The 22,093-nt window shown below is 33.0% G+C and overlaps 1 protein-coding gene across 3 annotated transcripts in view; it reads left to right on the top strand.

Moving 5' to 3' along the window:
* Positions 1–22,093, top strand: part of LOC105346468 (histone deacetylase 6) — a 58,054-nt gene that overhangs the window by 3,831 nt on the left and 32,130 nt on the right. The window contains exons 7-33 of one of the 3 annotated variants that reach the window (XM_034452331.2): positions 341–412; positions 979–1,004; positions 1,709–1,813; positions 2,031–2,099; positions 2,394–2,520; positions 2,830–2,895; positions 3,122–3,181; positions 3,891–3,950; positions 4,451–4,540; positions 4,656–4,762; positions 4,903–5,022; positions 5,387–5,545; positions 5,772–5,828; positions 6,106–6,190; positions 7,278–7,318; positions 7,560–7,656; positions 8,076–8,147; positions 8,938–8,963; positions 9,155–9,259; positions 9,690–9,758; positions 10,218–10,344; positions 11,776–11,841; positions 12,174–12,233; positions 12,358–12,447; positions 12,602–12,705; positions 14,613–14,680; positions 15,659–15,713. In XM_034452331.2, the coding sequence (XP_034308222.2) occupies positions 341–412; positions 979–1,004; positions 1,709–1,813; positions 2,031–2,099; positions 2,394–2,520; positions 2,830–2,895; positions 3,122–3,181; positions 3,891–3,950; positions 4,451–4,540; positions 4,656–4,762; positions 4,903–5,022; positions 5,387–5,545; positions 5,772–5,828; positions 6,106–6,190; positions 7,278–7,318; positions 7,560–7,656; positions 8,076–8,147; positions 8,938–8,963; positions 9,155–9,259; positions 9,690–9,758; positions 10,218–10,344; positions 11,776–11,841; positions 12,174–12,233; positions 12,358–12,447; positions 12,602–12,705; positions 14,613–14,680; positions 15,659–15,713 (2,183 nt within the window). The remainder of the gene's footprint in view (positions 1–340; positions 413–978; positions 1,005–1,708; positions 1,814–2,030; positions 2,100–2,393; positions 2,521–2,829; positions 2,896–3,121; positions 3,182–3,890; positions 3,951–4,450; positions 4,541–4,655; positions 4,763–4,902; positions 5,023–5,386; positions 5,546–5,771; positions 5,829–6,105; positions 6,191–7,277; positions 7,319–7,559; positions 7,657–8,075; positions 8,148–8,937; positions 8,964–9,154; positions 9,260–9,689; positions 9,759–10,217; positions 10,345–11,775; positions 11,842–12,173; positions 12,234–12,357; positions 12,448–12,601; positions 12,706–14,612; positions 14,681–15,658; positions 15,714–22,093) is intronic. The other 2 variants (XM_034452333.2, XM_034452332.2) reach the window with 2 other exon arrangements.

Below are 22,093 nucleotides of genomic sequence, written 5' to 3'. Positions count from 1 at the left end.
TAGTATTCTTTCTAATGTGCATTTTTATCAAAAGTCTTTTATAGAAAGCGAATATTATCAATTTTTTTTTTCTTATGATTAATATGATTTGTTTTCAAATTACAGAAAAAAGATGATAAATTTGACTTATAATTTGCTTTAGAGCAAAGTTATAATTTACATGTACCTGAATTAATTACTTTAGATATCTATTTATGTCCTTTTATGTGGGTTTCAGAAGTAACTGTTCCTGAATGTTTGAACATATTTTGATTGAACAAGGTTAAGATTATTGAAATAAATATTATTTGCTTTTATATACATGTACTAACATACACTTACATATGCGTGTAATACACAGAGTAGCTATGAGTGTGCCCTGTTGTCCCTGGGGAGTACAGTGGAATTAATGGAACAGATTCTCAAACGGAAGGTCAGTGTTAGAGCTTACGTTTGCCTGGTACATCATATAATTGTAAATCTTAATCAATAAACCACATATCATATTTTTACACAGATCTTTAAAATCTAGAAATGATGTTGTCTGGCATGTTGAATTTCAGAAAAAAATAGCAATCTATTTCTTTATCTGACTACTACCGTAGATTCCTAATTAAACGCAAGGAATTAATATCTGTGTAAAATTGCGAGAAGCACATCTCGCTAATTTTACAATCCTGCTTTAATTTTACGGATACATGTTAATTACAAAAAACTATGATACTTAATTGGCATTTGCAAATTTTTATTCTCGCCATTTGATGAATTTGAAAAGTTTGAATCGCGAAATGAAGTACCCGCGTAAAATAAGGAATTTACAGTATTTATTTGATCTGTGTACGCAATTTCAATTTTCTTTCCCAGTTTCTTTAAAACAATTAGGGAGAAAGGTTGAAATGATGATGTTAATTTACCACCACAATCATGTGACAATGGTGACAATTATAAATAATGTTAACAATATTGCAGTTATTTTTCTTATCCTTATTTTTTGTGTAGGTGCGGAATGGTATGGCTATTATCAGGTGTGTATAACTCTTACACATATTGTACATGATTCATGATCTAATCTCATGACCAGAAGACTTGAAGCTTTTCCCACACTTTTCTTGTTTACAGAGTTTTCATCAATATTCGTGGGCATCACTTTCTTTGATTTAATAGTTAAAGTAACAGTTTTAAGGATACAGAAATCTGTAAAATGTGTATTTAGATACTGCACTTCATTGAACATTTAATTTTGTATATTAACTCAACAACGCAATCAATGAAAATTGGCAATAAACAAAATATTGATATAACCAGAGTATGTTGTTGTAATGGACAGGGTTCTAGCTACCTGTATAAGTTACATCTAACTTTGTTATTCTACTGTGATTATTTGTGGAACATCAAGTAAAGCAGAGCATAATCCAAAAATATCAGATTAATTTGATGTTTAAATGATATGGCATCTCAATATTTGTGACAAAGTTTGAAGACTAAGAACGGTTACTATGATGATTTCTGTCTTATGCAATGCTTTTCATGCAATTGTTCAAAGCATTGCTCTTTCTAGAATGGGGAAAAAAGATAGGGTCTATTATTTGTTAATCAATCCTTTATATCCATTTTTAAAATCATATTTATTTATAACTTTTCGTACTATTTACCTTATCTATAAAAGCAGGTTTAAAATGGAAACATATATTACAGAGTACTAAGATTACTCATAATATTTTGTTTTTAGACCGCCTGGGCATCATGCAATGACTGAGGAATTCAATGGATTCTGTTTCTTCAATAATGTTGCCATTGCTGCTAAACATGCCTTGGAAAATCTTAAATTGAAAAAGTGAGAAAAGGTTTAATAAAAATTTTCAACTGTACTTGCCACTTGTTCGAAAAGAAACAATAGTAATTTTTTCATTTTTATATTTTTAACTAAAATTATTAAAGATGTGCCTAAAAAGTAAAGAAATTTAAACCATTGAAATATTAGAATCAATGTTAAACATCTATAGTTCAAATGACAGTAGGTATTGAGGTTTTATGGTCTGGTTTTTTGACAGGATTTTGATCATTGACTGGGACGTCCATCATGGGCAGGGGACACAACAGATGTTTTACAATGACCCTCGGTAAGGGAATAACCCTCGTCCTCGTACTACTCTAAATGAATTTTGTTTATGTGTGTGAAAAAAATTGTGAAGAGAATATATCTAATTAAAACAAGAATAAAGCCGTATCTTGAGACAAAGTTGTTTTTTTATGACAAAACAGAAAATGAAAGGATTTCGTATGTAAAATAATATTAAATTTTTCTTTGCTGTGATTTTTTCTGATTAGTGTTTTCTTTAAATCTTATGAAAATTTGCATAAAGGAGAATTAGAATGATAAGATGTATTAACGTTTCATATTATTTGATTAATAGGGTGCTGTACTTTTCCATACATCGATACGAATTTGGAAAATTTTGGCCGAATTTACGTGAAAGTGATTATGACTTCATCGGAGAAGGAAAGGGCCTGGGATACAACATAAATGTCCCTCTAAATCAGGTCAGGGCGAGTACTGCCTGCTTGTTTAGCAAATTCTGGCGGTATCAAAATCATTTTAGTGATATGTTTAAAAGATTTAAGTTTGAATTTCTAAAAAGCTTTGTTGCCATGACCTTAAAAGTGCATAAAATCTAATGCGACATTTGTGCATGTGTAATCGGTTCATGTTTGATTATGAAGATACATGACATGTATATAATTTTTACCTTTTTTAACTGATAGGAATGGCTAATTCTAAATAAAAATTATGTGCATGTTTAATGGGTTCATGTATAATTATGAAGATATATAATTCTTACCTTTTTACAGATAGGAATGGCTGATCATGACTACTTAGCAATTTTCCATCAAATTCTCATGCCTATAGCATCTGAGGTAAATATCAAATTAGTTTTGGTATACATTTTTGTTCAATAATATCTTAAAACTCTATCAGAAATTTAGAAAAAGAGAAATTTCATAGGAAATAAAACTGAATACCATTTTGATAAACTGATCGTGTATTTGAAAATGATGGAGAAATTTTTCACAAAGTAAAGGTTATTTTATTTTAATGTTAGATAATATAGATGTGTTGTTTTAATTTTGTCACATATTACAGTTTGACCCAGAACTTGTGTTGATTTCGGCTGGCTATGATTGTGCAATAGGTTGTCCAGAGGTAAAAGAAGAGACAAATATTAAGCTATTTTCTTTGTGAATAGTGGGATGCTGCAGCTATTTAATTGGCCTTGTGGATGGAAATTAGCTTATTTAACTTTTTTTCTACTAAGTTATACCTGACTGTATTAAGAAAATTTCTGTGCAAATATAAAGTTAAACAGGTACATGTATTTTTATAATTTATATGTCACTGGGTTAACAGGTGTGTGACTATCAGTTATATATCAGGTCTCAAAAGCTCAGTGGTTAGAGTGCTGGCACAGAATGCCAGAGGCCCTGGGTTTGAGTCTGGATTGAGACTTGAGTTTTTACCACCTGTTACATATAAGTGAAAAGCAATATTTCTATGGCAATTAATTGAATATTTATTTGTATTTATATCTGTCAGAAAAACATATCAAATTTTGATATAGAGAAAATATTTTCAAACATATGTGTTAGATTTGAGCATGTAAAATGCAATGTACATGTAATGGTCATTATATTTTGCACAGCAATTTTTTTAATATATATGCATGTATATAACACAGTATGTGCATTTATAGACATTCTACCGGTATATATTCATGTTGAACAGATGTATGGGTAACTCTGCAGCATCGAGTGTGCATGTGATTAACCAGTGCAGCTTTCTGCAAACTATCACTTATCTAAGTTTCTGTTATATACACGTATTTATTTATAAATTGATTTTGTTTGTTGTGCAGTTTGAGCCTGAATTAGTCATTGTATCGGCCGGTTATGACTCTGCTATTGGAGATCCTAAGGTTATAAAACTATTTGTGATCATCATCATAGAACTTTAAAGTCAGACTTTAATTGAAACAGTTACTATGAAGGACTAAATAAGAAATAAAGATAATAAGAGTGGGAGGGGTTATTTGGGCTGTGAGTATGCTGTAATGTCATGTACTGCAGGAACATAACAAATTATAACAATAACTGAGAATTCAACTTGAAATATGGTTATTAACTTGATTATATTCAGTCAATTGCTAGTTCAAATGCACACTTTTGAATGATTAGTAGTTATGTTGTATTATTTTCTATTATTTAACAATCATATATATTATAACTTTTGGTAGCTGGCACATCCATTTGGATTTGAATTTTAAACACTGTTAATTGGGAATCGTTAGATGATTTTTCTTTCATGAGTTAAATTTTGTTTATCAAGTTAAATGCTTAAATTCCTTTAAATACATTAATTTTATTGATTCAACTCATATAAGTATGAGACTTTATAGTTCTTATCTCCTCCCTGCAGGGGCAGATGGGTGTGACCCCGGCAGCATTCGCTCACCTTACCCACAAGGTCATGTCCTTGGCTCAAGGTCGTGTAGCTGTTATCTTGGAGGTAACATCATTCATTCTATTTTCTGAATGACACTTACAGTTACTGTACATGTTTATGTGTTTTATGTTTGGATCTGTTCTATTTGGATATATATGTAAACATGTACATATTACAGGGGGGATACTGTTTGAAATCTCTAACTGAATCAGCAGCCATGACCCTCAGAACGTTGCTTGGCGACCCATGTCCCAGAATTCCTCCGTCACAGGAACCATGTGACAGGTACAAGTGTAATATACTCAAATCTTACAAGACTACATAATAAAAACAGCTTATTATTCTATTTTTAGTCAACTTCTATTCATAGTTAACTTTGGAGTAGCTGAAGTGTGAATATTTTGTGTCAATATTTGACTTGGCAGTGTTACGGAGTCCATACTGAACGTGATCAAGGTGCTGCGCCCTCACTGGAAGTGCCTGCAGTATCAGGGATTCACCTCTGACCCTTGCCCTTATGAAGAGGTCAACCAATTACCTCCAAAGTAAGATTATGAAGACAACCAACTGAATATGACTTTCATTCCTTCTTTTTGATTGAAATTGCATGTGTCACTAACAAATGAGATATATACTGTAGTATAAGAAAGTACTAGCTATATCAAAGTTTTTTTTAAAACACCGGTAGTTTTAGTGCAAGTATTGAGCCAAAAATAGAGTTATAAGTGAGATGAATCATCATATTTATAGAAATATATAAATGAATATTATGTTTGTAAATGCCATGTAACTGAATTCTATATATTAGTAATGTTAATTAATTTAGAATAAATACTTGCACACTATCTATCCTATATTTAACATCAATACATGTATTTGTTTAACATCAAATGGCATATTCTATTAAAGGCCTGATGTTCAATTTATGGATGTGGAAAATAAACCGAAGGAATACCCAGAATGCTTGGAACCGTACCCGGTGGAGGAGTACTATGAAGAGGACAGGAAATGCTCACCTATTATTGATAGACTCATAGCTAAAACAAACTTAGACAAGGCCAAACATAGGTAAATTCCCTAACCATCGCAAACAATGAAATTTCAATTCTGTGTATGATAATTGAAAAAAAATGTAAAGAAATACAGGAATCATCCTTGAATTTTATGGGAGAAATAACTACTCAAAATTTTAAGCTAAACTATGCTAGGATTTTTATTTATGAAATGACATCTCATATTCAGAATTTTAAGTTTGATTTGATGGGTAAAGTGTTGCATATTAATTCTGTTACAGAACCTGCATTGCCTATGATGAGGGAATGAGGGCGCATTATACCAGCTCTTCCTACTAGTGAGTTATCAACATCATCAATCTTGTTCATAGTTAGAATTAGAGAATTGAATATTAACCATATTCATGTACAAACTTGATTTTTAAATGTTAAAAAGAACAGATTACTGTAACTCTGATAGAATCCATGGAAATACAGTGAATGCATTTATTTCTAGTAAAGAGTCCAATTTGTGTATTACATCTTAATATTTTTATGAGTGGGGATGGGGAATAAGTAGGAAAAATTTAAGAACCATATTTTGATAAGAATTATTTAACACCAAACTTTCTGCAGCCACCCTGAGGCCCCAGACAGGATAACTCGGATCTTTGACAAGCACACAGAGTGGGGACTGACCCAGAGATGCACAAGGGTTGAGGTATGAACTCCTGATATTTAGGAACAAGATGGTGTGAACTAGGAGAACTGTAGGGCTGGTATAGGGTAGGGAGTGTGAGCTAGAACTGTAGGGCTGGTGTAGGGAGTATGAACTAGAACTGTAGGACTGGTGTAGGGAGTATGAACTAGAACTGTAGGACTGGTGTAGGAAGTATGAACTAGAACTGTAGGGCTGGCATAGGGAGTATGAACTAGAACTGTAGGACTGGTGTAGGAAGTATGAACTAGAAATGTAGGGCTGGTGTAGGGAGTATGAATTAGAACTGTAGGACTGGTGTAGGGTAGGGAGTATGAACTAGAACTGTAGGACTGGTGTAGGGTAGGGAGTATGAACTAGAACTGTAGGACTGGTGTAGGGAGTATGAACTAGAACTGTAGGGCTGGTGTAGGGAGTATGAACTAGAACTGTAGGGCTGGTGTAGGGAGTATGAACTAGAACTGTAGGACTGGTGTAGGGAGTATGAACTAGAACTGTAGGGCTGGTGTAGGGAGTATGAACTAGAACTGTAGGACTGGTGTATAAACTTGGAGAACTTTAGGATGAGGTGAACTAGGAGAATTGCAGGACTGCTGTAGGATTGTATGAACTAGGAGAACTGTAGGTCTTGTGTAGGATTGTATGAATCGGTAGAATTATGAGGTAAAATATACATGTATGAATTCCAATAAGTATAGGGTAGAGGTATGGACTTGTAGAGCTTTAGGTTTAGGATTTTATGAACTGGGAAAAATACAGCTTAAGGACTATATGAACAACAGGATCTAAAGGTGTAAGATATATTGTCTGAACTAAGAGGACTGAATGAACTAGGAGATCCAAAGGTCCTGGACTATGAACTAGGTGAGCTGTAGGATTGTATGAACTAGGAGAACTCTAGATGTAGGATTTCTTGAACGAGGAGAAGTATAGGTTTTATGAACAATGAGAACTTTACATGAAGAATTTTGCAAGCAGTGATATAAAAAACTTTTGAGTTAGGTTACAAATGTACTAATATATTGTAATAACTATTGTCAAAAGTTGAAATTTTAAATTTAAGTAAATATTTGATACTATGTGTTTTTAGACAAGGATGGCAACAGAAGCAGAACTGGCCTTAATTCACAGGTTAGCCAATTAATAATTCTAGAATATATCTTGTGTACAATATATACTTAGTCTTGATTGATCTTACAAGTATACCAAATAATAACATGCTCCAAGACAGATAGCTCAATTTATACTAAATTTAAAAGATTTTTACATATTTATTTGATGAATAGAAAATTTTTACTCTTTGAGACTTCAGGTTTATGCAATCATTTTTGATAATACATGATATTCAATGAAGTCAATCGTTTACTTGAAGTACCACCTACTTGGATGAGATAAAGAGCCTTGAAGACAAGAATCCATTTGAGCTGAAGAAACTGGAAAGGAAGTTTCAGTCCATCTACCTCTGTCGGGTAAGCGTTATGATCATGCATGGATTAAGTGGAATGTTTCCAAATATGTCTACAAATTACAGTAAGAGGGCTGAATGGTCGTGACCTTTTTTTCAAAGACTGTATTGGTCTCCTTTAGAAGAAGAGTTCTGTATAAAAATACAGGAAAATACTTCAATTCAAAAGCTATTTTTCCTTTAGTTAGTAAATGTTACAAATTAACAGTTTATACTTGAATAAATCATATCTAAAAACTTTAAGGTACAATGTAGATCTATTGAGGAATTGACCACTAAACCTCCATAAAGTAGCATTGACTGTTCCTTATAATGCTTTAGTTGCTTCAATTGACATAATTCCAGTATAAGATTGTGTGAAAATTACTGGTTTTCAAACATTTGTTATGTATATTTCTGATGGTTATCTCCTGCTGATTGTAGGACTCGTATTTCTGTGCGCGGATGGCCGCCGGATTTGTGCTGGATGTGGTGGATAACGTGATGACCGGACAGGTGAGTCAACACTTATAACGAGTGTTAGGTTGTGGATTTAACTAACTGGATGATTTAATCTTAGCATATGTACAACAATTAGGAACATTGTCCTTCTTAAACAAAAATAACGCTTCTTTAATTTGATGAATAACTTTCTGTAAACGTATTACATTTGGCTGTTTAGCGTTTTGGTGGTATAGGGCATCCGCTTAATCAAGTACATCGCCAAATGTAAAATATATAAGTAGATAAATAGGTACATTCAGGAATGCACTAAATCAAATCCACGCCAACCTGTTGAAAACTCATATTCTGCCAAATATCGTACACGCTAAATATAATACGTTTACAGTATTATTCCTTACAAAATTGACAACTCTCAGACTGATCACAGGTATGTTAAATCTGTACATGCAAGGTTTTACAGTCAAGTAGATTTATTAAGCTATGTTAATACACCTTAGCTAAATTTTATGTTAATGTTCAAGAAGGATATTGCTACTTAGATTGTTTTTTGTGTTGTGAGCTATTTATCACTATCAGATGACCTATATTTTTCAGATGATAATTTGTGTAATTTCATAAAAACCCAAAATTGTATTGCTTTGAAATAATTTGCATTACATAGTATCCAAATACAAGACAAAACTGATTTTACTGATAGCTGGATGTTTGTTATTGTTTGTGAGAGCATAATGTGTTTTCTTAATTCCTGTAGAATTTCTGTTTCACTAAATCTGTGTTTATTTTGCTGTTTCCATTATCAATTTTGAATTTTTTTGTTCTCTTCTGGCTTAATGGATTACAGAGCCAAAATGGAGTTGCAATTGTGAGGTATGTGAACTAACTTTAATACACTAAGTACAGGTACAGGTATCTTGTATTCCACATATTGTTGAAGTAACAAAATTAATATTAAACAAATGATTTCCATGAAATTATACTTTGAGAACAAACACATTTTTTCAAACATGCTGAATACTATTGTTTTCTGAATCTGAAGAAATTTTTGAATGAAATTCCAGGCCCCCGGGACACCATGCAGAATGTACGGAGGCCATGGGATTCTGCTTCTTTAATAACGTTGCCATTGCTGCCAAATACGCCCAGAATAAATACAATGTCAAAAAGTAAGTTACTGTAAACATCGAAACCACTGTGTGCATCCAGATATAATGTGATGTGAAAAAAGTCAGATTTGTGAACATTGAAACAACAAATTAAAGTTAGAACTACCAGGATAATCATGGTTGGCAAAAAAGCAGGAAATACTCATTTTTCTCAGGACAGTGGGAAATACTGTTATTTCTTCTACTGGTATTAGTTCAACTATAATACATGTAATATACAAAAAGAAAAAAAGAGAAAGTCATGTATGTAAACATGAAAACAGCTATGTACATTGTTGTAAAATACAACAAAATGTAAAATGATGGACAGGTTGGAAAGAAAATGTTTGATAATTTATTTGTTCTGAATCAGTGTTTTATAAGATCTATAATTTCAGAGTTTCTGTATAAAAGCATGATTTTATGAACTGTCACACCATTGATATTGTAGAGTTCTGATTGTCGACTGGGATATTCACCATGGAAACGGGACACAGCGGCAGTTTTATGATGATCCCAGGTAATGTCTGATGGTCACTTGACATGCTTTGTCTGCAAATTGGTATTCTTATAATTTTAACTTTATTTCAAAGACATAGAGTATACTTGTCTTAGTTATCCCAAACCTCTGAGAATGTTATACAATAGAACGATAATAGATGGGTGTCAAATGGCCGGTTTCTGAATGTATTATTATATAATATTAAACGTTTAGAGCTATTTTAATATCTGTAATTTTAACAGTTTTTATCATTTTCTTTTATGCAAGTAAAGACTTCAGGCTTAGTTTTATTAACTTTTAATTTAAGTAAATTGATTTAAGTAAAAAAAAATTACTCCCGCTAAAACATCTGCATTGTGCATATATGCCACCTTTATAAATATCCCTTCTGGAATTTGTACTTGTATTCTACCTTTTAATTTTTTCCAGGAATTTTGTAGAATTTCATTTTGAATCCACCATATGATTTTGTTGCAGTGTGTTGTTTATCAGCCTCCACCGGTACGACCGTGGGTTCTTCTATCCATCCTCACCCCAGGGGTGCCCTACTATGGTGGGGAAAGGGGAGGGGACAGGGTTCAATGTCAACATTGCATGGAACAATGTAAGCTATAGTGTTATAATAATATCAACATATCATGGAACAATGTAAGCTATAGTGTTACAACAATGTCAACATAGCATGGAACAATGTAAGCTATAGTGTTACAACAATGTCAACATAGCATGGAACAATGTAAGCTATAGTGTTACAACAGTGTCAACATAGCATGGAACAATGTAAGCTATAGTGTTACAACAATGTCAACATAGCATGGAATAATGTAAGCTATAGTGTTACAACAATGTCAACATAGCATGGAACAATGTTAGCTATAGTGTAACAACAGTGTCAACATAGCATGGAACAATGTAAGCTATAGTGTTACAACAATGTCAACATAGCATGGAACAATGTAAGCTATAGTGTTACAACAGTGTCAACATACCATGGAACAATGTTAGCTATAGTGTTACAACAATGTCAACATAGCATGGAACAATGTAAGCTATAGTGTTACAACAATGTCAACATAGCATGGAACAATGTTAGCTATAGTGTAACAACAGTGTCAACATTGCATTAAATAGTGTTAGCTTTTGTGTTAAAAGAATGTCATCATTGCATTAAATAGTGTTAGTTTTTGTGTAAAAAAATGTCAACAAAGCATGGAATAGTGTAAGCTATTGTGTTACAACAATGTCAACATAGCATGGAATAGTGTAAGCTATAGTGTTACAACAGTGTCAACATAGCATGGAATAGTGTAAGATATAGTGTTACAACAACTTCAACATAGCATGGAACAATGTTAGCTTTGGTGTTACAACAATGTCAACATAGCAATCAAACAGTATAAGCTATCGTGATACAACAATGTCAACATAGCAGGAAAAACTGTAAGCTTTGGTGTTATTTCAATGCCAGCATAGCATGGATAGTGTAAGCTACACTCTGTCTGTGTACAATGTTGTTTGTTCATCCTCAAGAGGTCTGTGTATGAATTGTGCAATACACTGGATACTGTGGAATCATCATCGTTCGTTGAGGACCAATGTTTGTGGTTTTTGTGGGTAACCCTTTCACATGAATTTACATCCCAACAAACGTATTTATAAGAATTGGTTTGATATCTTTTTGCAAAATAGAACTTGCTACTGACAAATGATGTCCCTATGAACCAGGAAAATTTTGGCTAACCACAAACATCAACTTCCACAAATAAAAATGATTCCACAGTATCATGTATATGCAAATATCTAATAAGTATAATTTGATTATATGCAATGCCATGCAATTTTGTTAGCCTGTCTTGACAAATCTTGCAAAGCAATTGCCTGGGTGTATATTTAATGAAATTACAGTGTATGTTTGTTGAAAAAGCTGGCCTCCAGATAGCAAAATTAATGGGAAACGGTATATTATAAAATGTACTAATTCAATAAAAAAAATCAGTGAAAAAAATTCAATTAGAAATCGGTTAATCTTTTACAGGGTCCTATGGGAGACTCAGAGTACATTGCTGCATTCCAGCAGATAGTGATGCCTATAGCCTATGAGGTAACTCATAATTAACCATCAAAAACATATGATCTAGTTTAGAAATGATTTGATTTGCAATGCTCCCACATTTATGTAGTTTCCTTACCCCAGGATCATGAAGCAAACTTAAACTTTATGTACTCTAGCTGTCCTAATTTCTATTGATTGAATACATTGACAAAAATGAAATGCTATAAAAAGAGTCTTGATATAACGTTGTCAAATGAAAATTTCAGCAGTCATTCTATGATAAACAATTATTTTATGTCTGATTAAAATTTTAAGTTTAATTTGAAATTGCTTTATGACCCTATGACCTGAACTTATTCAGCTTTGGTTTACTTTTACAGTTTGGTCCTGAATTGGTTCTGGTTTCTGCTGGATTTGATGCAGCCTTAGGTGATCCTTTGGTAAGTATAGGGATTATTAAGGTTTTATTTGATAAAGGAAATAGTGGGATAGTTAAGTAAAATATCAGGTTACAGTGGGATAGTTAAGTAAAATTTCAGGTTACATGTATTTTACTGATTACAGGGAAACTACTTAGTGACACCTCTTGGATATGGTCACATGACACATATGTTGTCTTCATTGGCCAATGGGAGAGTGATCCTAGCTTTAGAGGTAAAAAAACATGCAGTTTTCTGTAAAACTCAGTGCTTAATGATTAATATTTCAGAAAAGATTTGATTTACAGTTTTTTCCATTTTCAAAACTTAGAAAAAGCTTTATATGCATGTAAACAGTAATTAATTGAATTAATGAAATGATGTTTTAGGGAGGGTATCATCTGGCAGCCATAGCTAACTCGATGGCAATGTGTACCTCCATTCTCCTGGGAGATGCCTGTCCTCACCTTCCTTATACAGAGCCTAAAGACAGGTAAGTAAGAGAAATAAAGGAGATAACTAATGAGCCTAAAGACAGGTAAGTAAGAGAAATAAAGGAGATAACTAATGAGCCTAAGGACAGGTAAGTAAGAGAAATAAAGGAGATAACTAATGAGCCTAAGGACAGGTAAGTAAGAGAAATAAAGGAGATAACTAATGAGCCTAAAGACAGGTAAGTAAGAGAAATAAAGGAGATAACGCTTCATACATATTGGCCTTATACACATGCATAACCTAAATACAGGTCAGTAAGGGAAATAAAGGAGATAAAGGAGACATTGGCCACATATGCATACACTGATACAGAGCCCAAAGACAGGTAAGTAAGAAACATAAAGGAGATGACACTTTATACACATTGACCACAAACACATACTGAGTCTAAAGACAGTTGACTCAAATAGTCAGGTAATTAAAAATTTTATCTACAATGACCAAATATAGAACATAAGTTATGATTATGATTGGCAGGTAAATTACGCTACCTCATTTAATATTGAATTATAAGCAGCACTAAGTCTTATACAAAATGTTTATTTGGCAAGGTCTCTGAAATCAGAGAAAAATTTTAGTTGTTAGACATACTTTTTACACATTCTGTTCTATTTGAATCAGGTCAAGGTGTAACATGTATAGTGCATGTGTAGTTATTTTTTTTTTTTTACACCTAAAATCAAAAAATAAGGTACAGTATTTAAAACACTTATGTTAATATGTGCAACAGTAAAATGTAATGTCAGGAGGATTAATATTTTTTGCACGTGTCATATTGCGACGTAGGAAAGTTATGTTATACGATATAAATGAATTTGTTTAGCCAATCAATTGAGGCCTGACAACCAGTATAACATCATAAAGAGATAAAAACAGAATAATGTTAATCAAGCAAAGACAATCATTTGTATGATTTGTTTAAGAAAAAGGCATACTATTTGATATGATTTGGAGCTTTCAAACTGTGACATGAATTGGTGATTTGTATGTGTAGCAGTTTAAACATCTTTTGGAAATCTAATCATCATATTAAAATTTTGTTAATGAATTTTTTTTAAGTTTTGGCAAGCTTAAAATTTTGCTATTTTTATTCCATATTACATTAGTTTAGTAGTTAAACACCATGCAATATAAGGTTCAATGTTTTCTAAAACATTCCTTGTACAAACTCTGCCTCCAAAGCCATCAAAATTGTTTCTCTATAAAATGGGTTGTCTTTCTTCAGATGACCAATGTAAATGAGTAGGAGAGCTTATTTTAGTCTTTAGGCTATTATATGTGTGTGACCCAACACAGCATGAAGTTGTTAAATCTTTAAAAGTTTGTATTTTCATATCAAAAAGGAATTTCCCCCAAAACAAAAATGTAGTTAAGCTTTATATATATCCACCATAAACTTGACGTTCTGACAATATTGCCTGTGCTCTTCCTTTCATTTCTAAAGAAGACCAAGAGAAAGTGGGCAATGACCTACATTTATGACCTTGCAATGTCAAGGTGGTTTATATGAAGGTCAAGGCCTAGATTTTCAGTAATCCAGTTAAAAGCAGCAGTAAGAATTGCTTTAAATCATTTTTTATAACAGAGATTTTATATTGAATGAAAAAAAGCATCTGAATCATTCTTGATTTTAGCTTTACGTATTGAAACCTCTCTTTGGGGAATTATATAATCACCTTAGACGAATTCTTACGCAGGAAAATCCAACAAGATAAATCTTTAGTGTCTCACAAGAAGTGAATGTTAATTCATATGATACAAATGAAAGTCTTTAATTCTTAAGGGTTTGCCTCATTTGTGTGGGTAAGATGCAATGGTTTCCACTCTTTACACAATTATATAATTACTGATGATGTAATGGTACCAATTCATTCCCCAGTAATTTGCTGTAATTTTCATTCTCAGTGCTGTTCAATGCATCAGAGATGTCTTAGATGTACAGAAGAATCACTGGAAGTCGTTAAAATTCCGAGGTAAGACCTTTTGTCTGTTTGGAACGTGGAAGCCAAATCGGTTCAGAGTCATGTAAACATTGACAGCATTGCGGATTATTGATGCAGACATTGAGATCAGCAGACAACACCTGCAGTAGGTGTACTTTGTACATCACAGCATGTAGATAAAAACCTACACAGACACAGAGTTAGCTCTAACACCTGTTAATGACATTGATCTCCAATATATCATTTAAATTTTAATATTGAGAAGAAAAAAATGCAGACCATGAACACAAGAAATTGATGTATCAATGATTAAGTTCTTGTTGTGATGTATTTCATTTACACAATAAAATGCTTTCTTTGGGGATTCATTTGGGATATGAAGGTAGCAACATGAAACAGCCAAATCGTCCCCTAAATGGATTTGAGTATGACATCAACATGATTATTTTGTGCAGTCCATGATTTTTCTTAGGTCGCTGTTGGCATCGACCAATTGATAAACAGGGCGTGTCAATTTTAGCCCTGTCAATTTCAGTTTCAGCCGTCGTAGATTTCGACCAATCGATAAACAGGGTGTGTAGATTTCAGTCTGGCTGTTTCTATAGAGCTATGAATTAACTATAAGTTTCCCTAAGAAACAGAGGTAATAATACTTGGTAGATGTAAATATTATTCTATAACTCTGAAAGAAGTCTCAGATTATTGCAGTGAAGTTTTAGTCAACAACCAGAAGAAATTGATGTAAAAAAAATCAGTTGTTTTGATCTCTCTAAATGTTTAATGCTAAGACTGCAATCTCAGAATCATTATGGAAATTCGATAAAAAATTGTGGTAAAAACAACAAGAAATTGATGTAACAAGTAATTTAAGTTAATGTCAACAGAATGATACATTTTAATGATATTAATGATATTAATTGATAAATATCTACTTGCAAAGCATGTAAATGAAATTCTGATCAAAGAATTTGGGTTTATTTTCTATGCACATTTAATATCTCTTTGCAGTGAACATAAAGACAAAGGAAGATAATGAGGAAGATCATCTTAAAGCGAAAGAGAGGTCAGTGGAGTAATGATGCAATGATTAAACAAAGGAGGTCCATATCAGGCCAATCAAAAAAAGAGTTGATGGCTCTACAAGCAATGAATTGAGTGGGAGGCAGTTTCCGGGTTCCTGATGTCAGGTTGTAATTAAGTGAGCAAAGACTGAGCTCAGCTGTTATGTAATTCTTACAGGCACTTGTAATTAGATAAAGTCATTCTTTGTTGGCCTTGCATGAGGAGCCACAACTTAATTTCCAGAATGTGTCAGCCCATGATAAAGTCACACTTTATGGTTGCTCTCTTTGACTTACTTTTGTTATATGTGGGTTAATACCAAACAAATCAATTTGTGACTTGGAAAGACCAGCTTTATATGCCTTGTTTTTGAGGTTTGATGATATAAGGAAATCAATTTGTTTTTCATTGGCAATAAAAGATCACTTAAGGGGCTTCCACACGTAAAAGTACCTTAATTAAACCAGTCTGAACAGGTGAATTCTTTAAAAATGTTACCTTCTAGCATGTGTACCATTTGAGAATGACAGAAGAAATTGCAATTGGTTAAAATAGCAAAATTGCTTAAAGTTCTTTGGAATGGATGATTGAAGTACCTTCTTGTGTATTCAAATTTGAATTCTACAGTTTCAAGTGTGATGCAATTTTTGGGAAGGGGGGGGGATAGTTTGTTGACCCCTAGCCTTGTTTATCGACCAACATGTAGATACATGTAAATTCATGCATGGGTAGATGAAAATGAGATGTATATATGTTGACATAAGAAAAGTCATCTGCCCCGCATATACCTTTAGAGACATTGAGAGAACACATATGTTTATAATGTCTTTTGTGAGACATGTTGGATGTTAGTAGATGTCAGTGATAGTCTAGTTTTTCCTTATAGGTCTCTCGGTGTCAAATATGTGGCATCATTTTGTAATCAGTTCTGTTAATTTCAAATGTGTTGTGCGTTTAAGAAATCAATTGTTTCAATGTCCGATTTGTGTTGTCATTTGGAATTCAGGTGTTTTTCTATGTCAGTTAGGTGATGCCATGTTGAAATTAGTTTGCTTATTGTGACATCATAAGATCACTTAACAAATAATAAGATGTGGTGACATCGTGGTACATGTAGTAACAATTAAGGAACTACTTTTATTTGTATGTTTGACAAAATGAAACTAAATTGTCCCTAATATTATGAAACTTATGCTAGAGACCAACTTGTTTGACTTTCCAAATGTTATTTTTTCTATATGGCATGTGTTAACATTTTTAAAAGTCAATTTTGTTCTTCGTGAAACAGTGAGACGTACTTTTTGACCTGTGAATGTGCGTAGTTTTGATATTTGGTGCCATAAGTAGAGTAACATGTCTATCACCTTTCGATGTGTCTGCCTTTTTCCTGTTAAAAACAAAGAACTGGAGACATTAGAGTGATACCGGTAATATCTGCAGAGAAATTATTCGAGTTTCATATATCCTTATGTTGTCTTGATGTTGTAACAGTGTGAATATCAGATAAGGCAGAGATTTGCCTGTCTATTTCAGTGTCATGTTGGAAGCCACAAGGCAATCTTTGGGAACTGTAGTATAAGAAGCTTTCCATGGCAACAGATTCTGCAAAATGACAGTCTGCTTGTCATTTCTTTTATCAAGTTCCATTAAAAGAGGTTGTACATCATAACTGTTACATTATAACAGTTCTTTTTGTACTTTTTGGTGCAATTCTCCATACTGTTAACAGATATCATAAAACTATCTAGAGCTAGCCCATTTATTAATGCTATGGGAGTAGGTTTTCCTGTTGAATGAATTTTTTATTCTCTTAAAATATCTCTAATCACTGCAAAAAGATGATGATCAGATACATGTATATAGACTCCAGTTTAGAAAAAAGTACAACTGAAGTATATATATAATATTCATGATCATGAAATTGATATCTCATATGATACTTGGCTGGGTCATGTAAGCTAATAATGATTTGTAAAGGTTCAGTTTTTCACCCAAAAAAGTTCTGAACAAAATTCTTATCAATTGGATACCTTATTGGACCTTTGAAATGAAGTTTGCATGATAGCTTGTGTCATATTAGCTTGATCATTTTTAAAAGTATGCTGCGTTCTCAATGAATTATTGATAACTCAATGAAATAGAAGAGGAATCTGGGTAGAAAATTTCATTTTGTCAGGTTACCTGCCTCATAATCGATGAATGGCAGGAAAGTTCTGAAACTGACACCTGGCTATCAGGAGGTAGTGTCTTATCACCTGTCATCACCTGTCAGGTTCTAGGGTGGTAGTGCCTTATCACCTGTCATTTGTCAGGTTCTAGGGTCGGTGCAGCAGCCTATAGGAAATGCCGCGAATCATCTGCTGCCCTGTTATTACCGGTGCTGTGGAATCATTTGATTTCGTATTGGCTCAATTTTCACGGAATTCATGGGTACCTCTTATCCACGAATTTACATTCTCCACGAATTAAAGAATTAGGGTTTTAAAGTCAAATTTCCTTGTGTTTGCATAAGAAATTATGTCCCCACAAATCTGTAAAATTTAAGGAAGCCACGGAAATTGCCCCCCACATATTTAAATGACTCCACAGTACCAGTAGATGGAGTTGATGGTAGAATTTTGTCACTTTCACTGTTAAAGAGCTAGATTTTGTCACCAAGGATGTTGATGCGCTAGATTTCTCTCACATTTGTTGGAGTGTTCTTGCATTAGACTCCTAAGTCTGTGACTTTTTTAGAGATCTTAAGTTTTAAACTTTTAAGGCACTAGATTTCTGCCACCTTATATAAGGGGTCTTAGGTCTTAGGTTATTGATGCAGTACTGTAGATTTCTATTAGCTTATTTCTTTGGCTTTAGGCTGTGATGTAGTAGCTTTGCAGGGGTTCTGAAGATATCAGTGTAGTAGCATTTTGTCACCTTTACTGGAACATTGAGCAAGATGATATATCTGTCAGTGACTGAGGTTAAGCATCCGATGTCCCTCTGGGAAGGTGAGATAAATCAGGAGCACTGAGAAGGTCAATGGGGAGAGAAGTACCTGCTTATTGTCTTGTTTGTGTTGATGGGGTTGTTTGTCTGTGTTTTCGTACATGCACTGAAGAGGTACAGACATTAACTGACTGGTAATCTCAGGAATCGCTCTCACAGCCAAAACACAGCATGTGGTTTAATTATCTGAAGTGGCTCTAATTATCTTGATTACTTGTGTTTCTCTTTGTCACTTGCAATATGGTGAGTTTTGTCACACTTCATTCATGCTGTAGCAGCAGGGGATTAAGTTTTGTTCTCTATCCAACATACCGGGAGGTGATGAGCTGTTGTATTATCAAATCAGTCATTCTGTAAAAATTCTGCTGATAATGGTAAAAATATAATGGGTACTAAATGAAGAAACTGATTCAGAAATTGTGGGCTGTTCAGCATCTCTCCTAGAATATACTTTTCATATTCTGGCAATGATTTTAAGAATTCCTATGATGATTGAGAAATCTGAGTGACTGATTTGGAAATTTTATTGTTAGGTTAGTTATCAGTAGAAAAATGGTGTTCGTAAGTAATAATAGGAAGTTCAAGTAAGCTAATTTTGACTAGCAAAAGGCACTAAAACCTTTTTGTCTTATATTTTTAACTTTTATCTCTAAAATATGAATACTGCAATCAATGAATAAAACATGGGGAAAAAAGGGTGCATTAATAATTCCTTAGACCATATTTTCCTGTACAACAGTTTGTAGAATTTACAAACTCAAAAGAGTTGTGGATCACTTAAGTCTATATGTACTATTCTTATAGATCAGTTAGGCACTTTGTGTACTTATGTAGAACTCACTTTGTACTACTGGTGGAAAACTTCACAGAAAACAGCTACAGACAATTCATCACTGATTTAGTAAGATTAAAAAGAATTACAAGAGCGATTCTGCTGCCTTTTTTGAAAAGGTTTGCAAATGATTGAATCATGGTACCCTTATGATACGATGAAATGAAACAACCAAAGGAATATGATGCCAAATCTCTTTGTTTCAGATTTGTATGAAATACAGATGTATCAAATGTTGTGTATGATTAAATGAGGGAAAGCTTTATCATTATATTGTATTTCTTTAGTGTGCATTTTTCTTCCTTGATCATCCTATCCAATCAAATCAATGATTATTTCCTTCTTTTGTTTTTGAATTCAAAGACCTCAAGTACCCAATGTAGGTCACTGTAGCTAAGAAACAAGTCAATATTTTAGAATCAATTAGTAAGCATTCATTGATCCCATCTTCTTTTAATGTGTTGAAACAAATTTTCTCTTCCTGTCAGTAAAAAGGACCATTAAAAAGATTGTTTACTATGGTAACATCAGAATAATCCATTGTCATCCTAGAAATTTATTGATAACGATCAATTTATATGATATTTTGATTTACATTAATTTTACAGTTTCATGATTTTTCCTTGTCACCAAGAAATTTAAGTAATCTTTTTTCAGTAAATTGTATTTTTCGCTGTTGCTAACACAGAAAGGTAGTCTTGTGCCAATTTTTATACAGTCACAATCTAACTGAAATATGTTTAGTTTAACGTGCACAACCTCAAAACACTTCAATTTGTACATTTAATAGCTCTTCCATATTTTGTTGGGTGCATGATGTTATCATATTTTACATCAAATGGCAGATATGACTCAAACTGTGCTAAATACCACAAATTAAACTAGAACTCGCTTTACTGTACACTCAGGGTATTGAGAGACTCTAATCAAAACTAATGAAACAGAAATTTAGTATCAAAATGACTGAAATTTGGTACAAGAATGTCATTTTGGAATCATTTGACAACTAGAATACAGAAAATATGCTGTAACATTATTATCTTTTTTGTTGTTGTTAATGTATTGATATGGTACAGTTATGAGTATGTTCCACTGAGATCATGTTGTTAAACATTGGAGTGGAGGGTGAGTGTTTAGGGGTTTTAATGATAGTTAATGGGGACATGTGAGTCTTGAAATATTAAACCTAAACAGATATAATGAAATCTTCATTTTTGTTATTACAGTAAACATAGTTTGGAACAAGATGGCAGCTAGTTCTTCTTGGTTTTAATAATTGTGAATTTTAAGCTTGCAACTTTGATAGATGGAAATATAACACAAGTACTAATAACATTACTTAGATGATGGTACTAAGACTGTTATAATTACAATATGTTCATATAACATTGGGGCTAACGAACTGGAAATCCTTGGAAACTTGACTGGATCAATAATGGATGTTTCTGATCCTCGCACCTCCTGGTGAACAAAATGTCCAACAAGCTCTTAATACTAAATGAGAAAATGATGTCCATTTACTAATCTCCCGTCAGGACCGCTGGTAGATGGTGTGAAATGTAGGATAGGGTCGGTCCTTTCTTCGTATATTAGCCTGTCAATAGAAGATTAAATTGGGCTACTGTGGCCTAGTTTTAGGAATTTAAATGATGACTGCAGCTATAGGGATACTAATAGAATCTCGTCACATTATGTTAAATCACCCAATTTATTGCATTATGTACATGATAGAATAAGGCAATGATTTCATGCCTTTGAATATAGCTCAGTGAACTCTCTGATACTTGCAAATGTGGCTAAAGTCATTTTTATCTAAATAACAAGATTTTTTATTCATTCATAAATTAAAAATGAAATATGTTTTTTTAAATTTTGAAGTTTTTAGTTTTGATTGGATCTACTAGAATAAGAATGAAGATAGTATTGCCAATATAATATCATGAATATCAAGAGAATTTGAACTATGTTTGCAATGATGCTGAAGGTATAAGGAATTCCGTGCAGTGCATGTTGGATATCACTGGAAGAACGTAAATACGTAAATACGTAGATAGAGTAGTTAAATAGATAGAAAAGCTGACATGCCAATGCCCCACTTAATTAAGAGGCTTTCCATCATTTTTCCAATCATTTTGAGTGAATACATTCTGAGTTTGCCCACTGGAGTCAGAAGGTGAAATTTTCTCATCACCCAAGAAATATTCATTTGATGCGAGTTTTAACAGTGGAACTGAATGCTAGAATTCTTTTTTTATCCATGTCACTCACAGCGATGTCATTATATATGCTGAATCATCGGATCCGGGGTGTAAATGAAGTCGCAAGGGGATTACCAACTAATATACCAGCTCTTTTGTATCTAGTTTGATGATTTATATTATATAATTGTTGTTATGTTAGAAAATATTCCCTGGGAGAAAAGAGAATTTGAAAATGATAATATTTCGCAATTTTTTTTTTTTTCAACAGTGAGGTTAAAAGTTTCATGATTATTTAGCATCTTAAATGATATATTCTAATCAGAATTTTGGTTTCCTCCTCATAAGACAACATTTTCTGTA

This window comes from Magallana gigas, chromosome 4 (assembly GCF_963853765.1).
Source record: "Magallana gigas chromosome 4, xbMagGiga1.1, whole genome shotgun sequence".
Lineage (NCBI taxonomy): Eukaryota > Metazoa > Mollusca > Bivalvia > Ostreida > Ostreidae > Magallana > Magallana gigas.
Note: the sequence above shows the minus strand (reverse complement) of the source record. Positions and strands in the feature narration are given on the sequence as shown.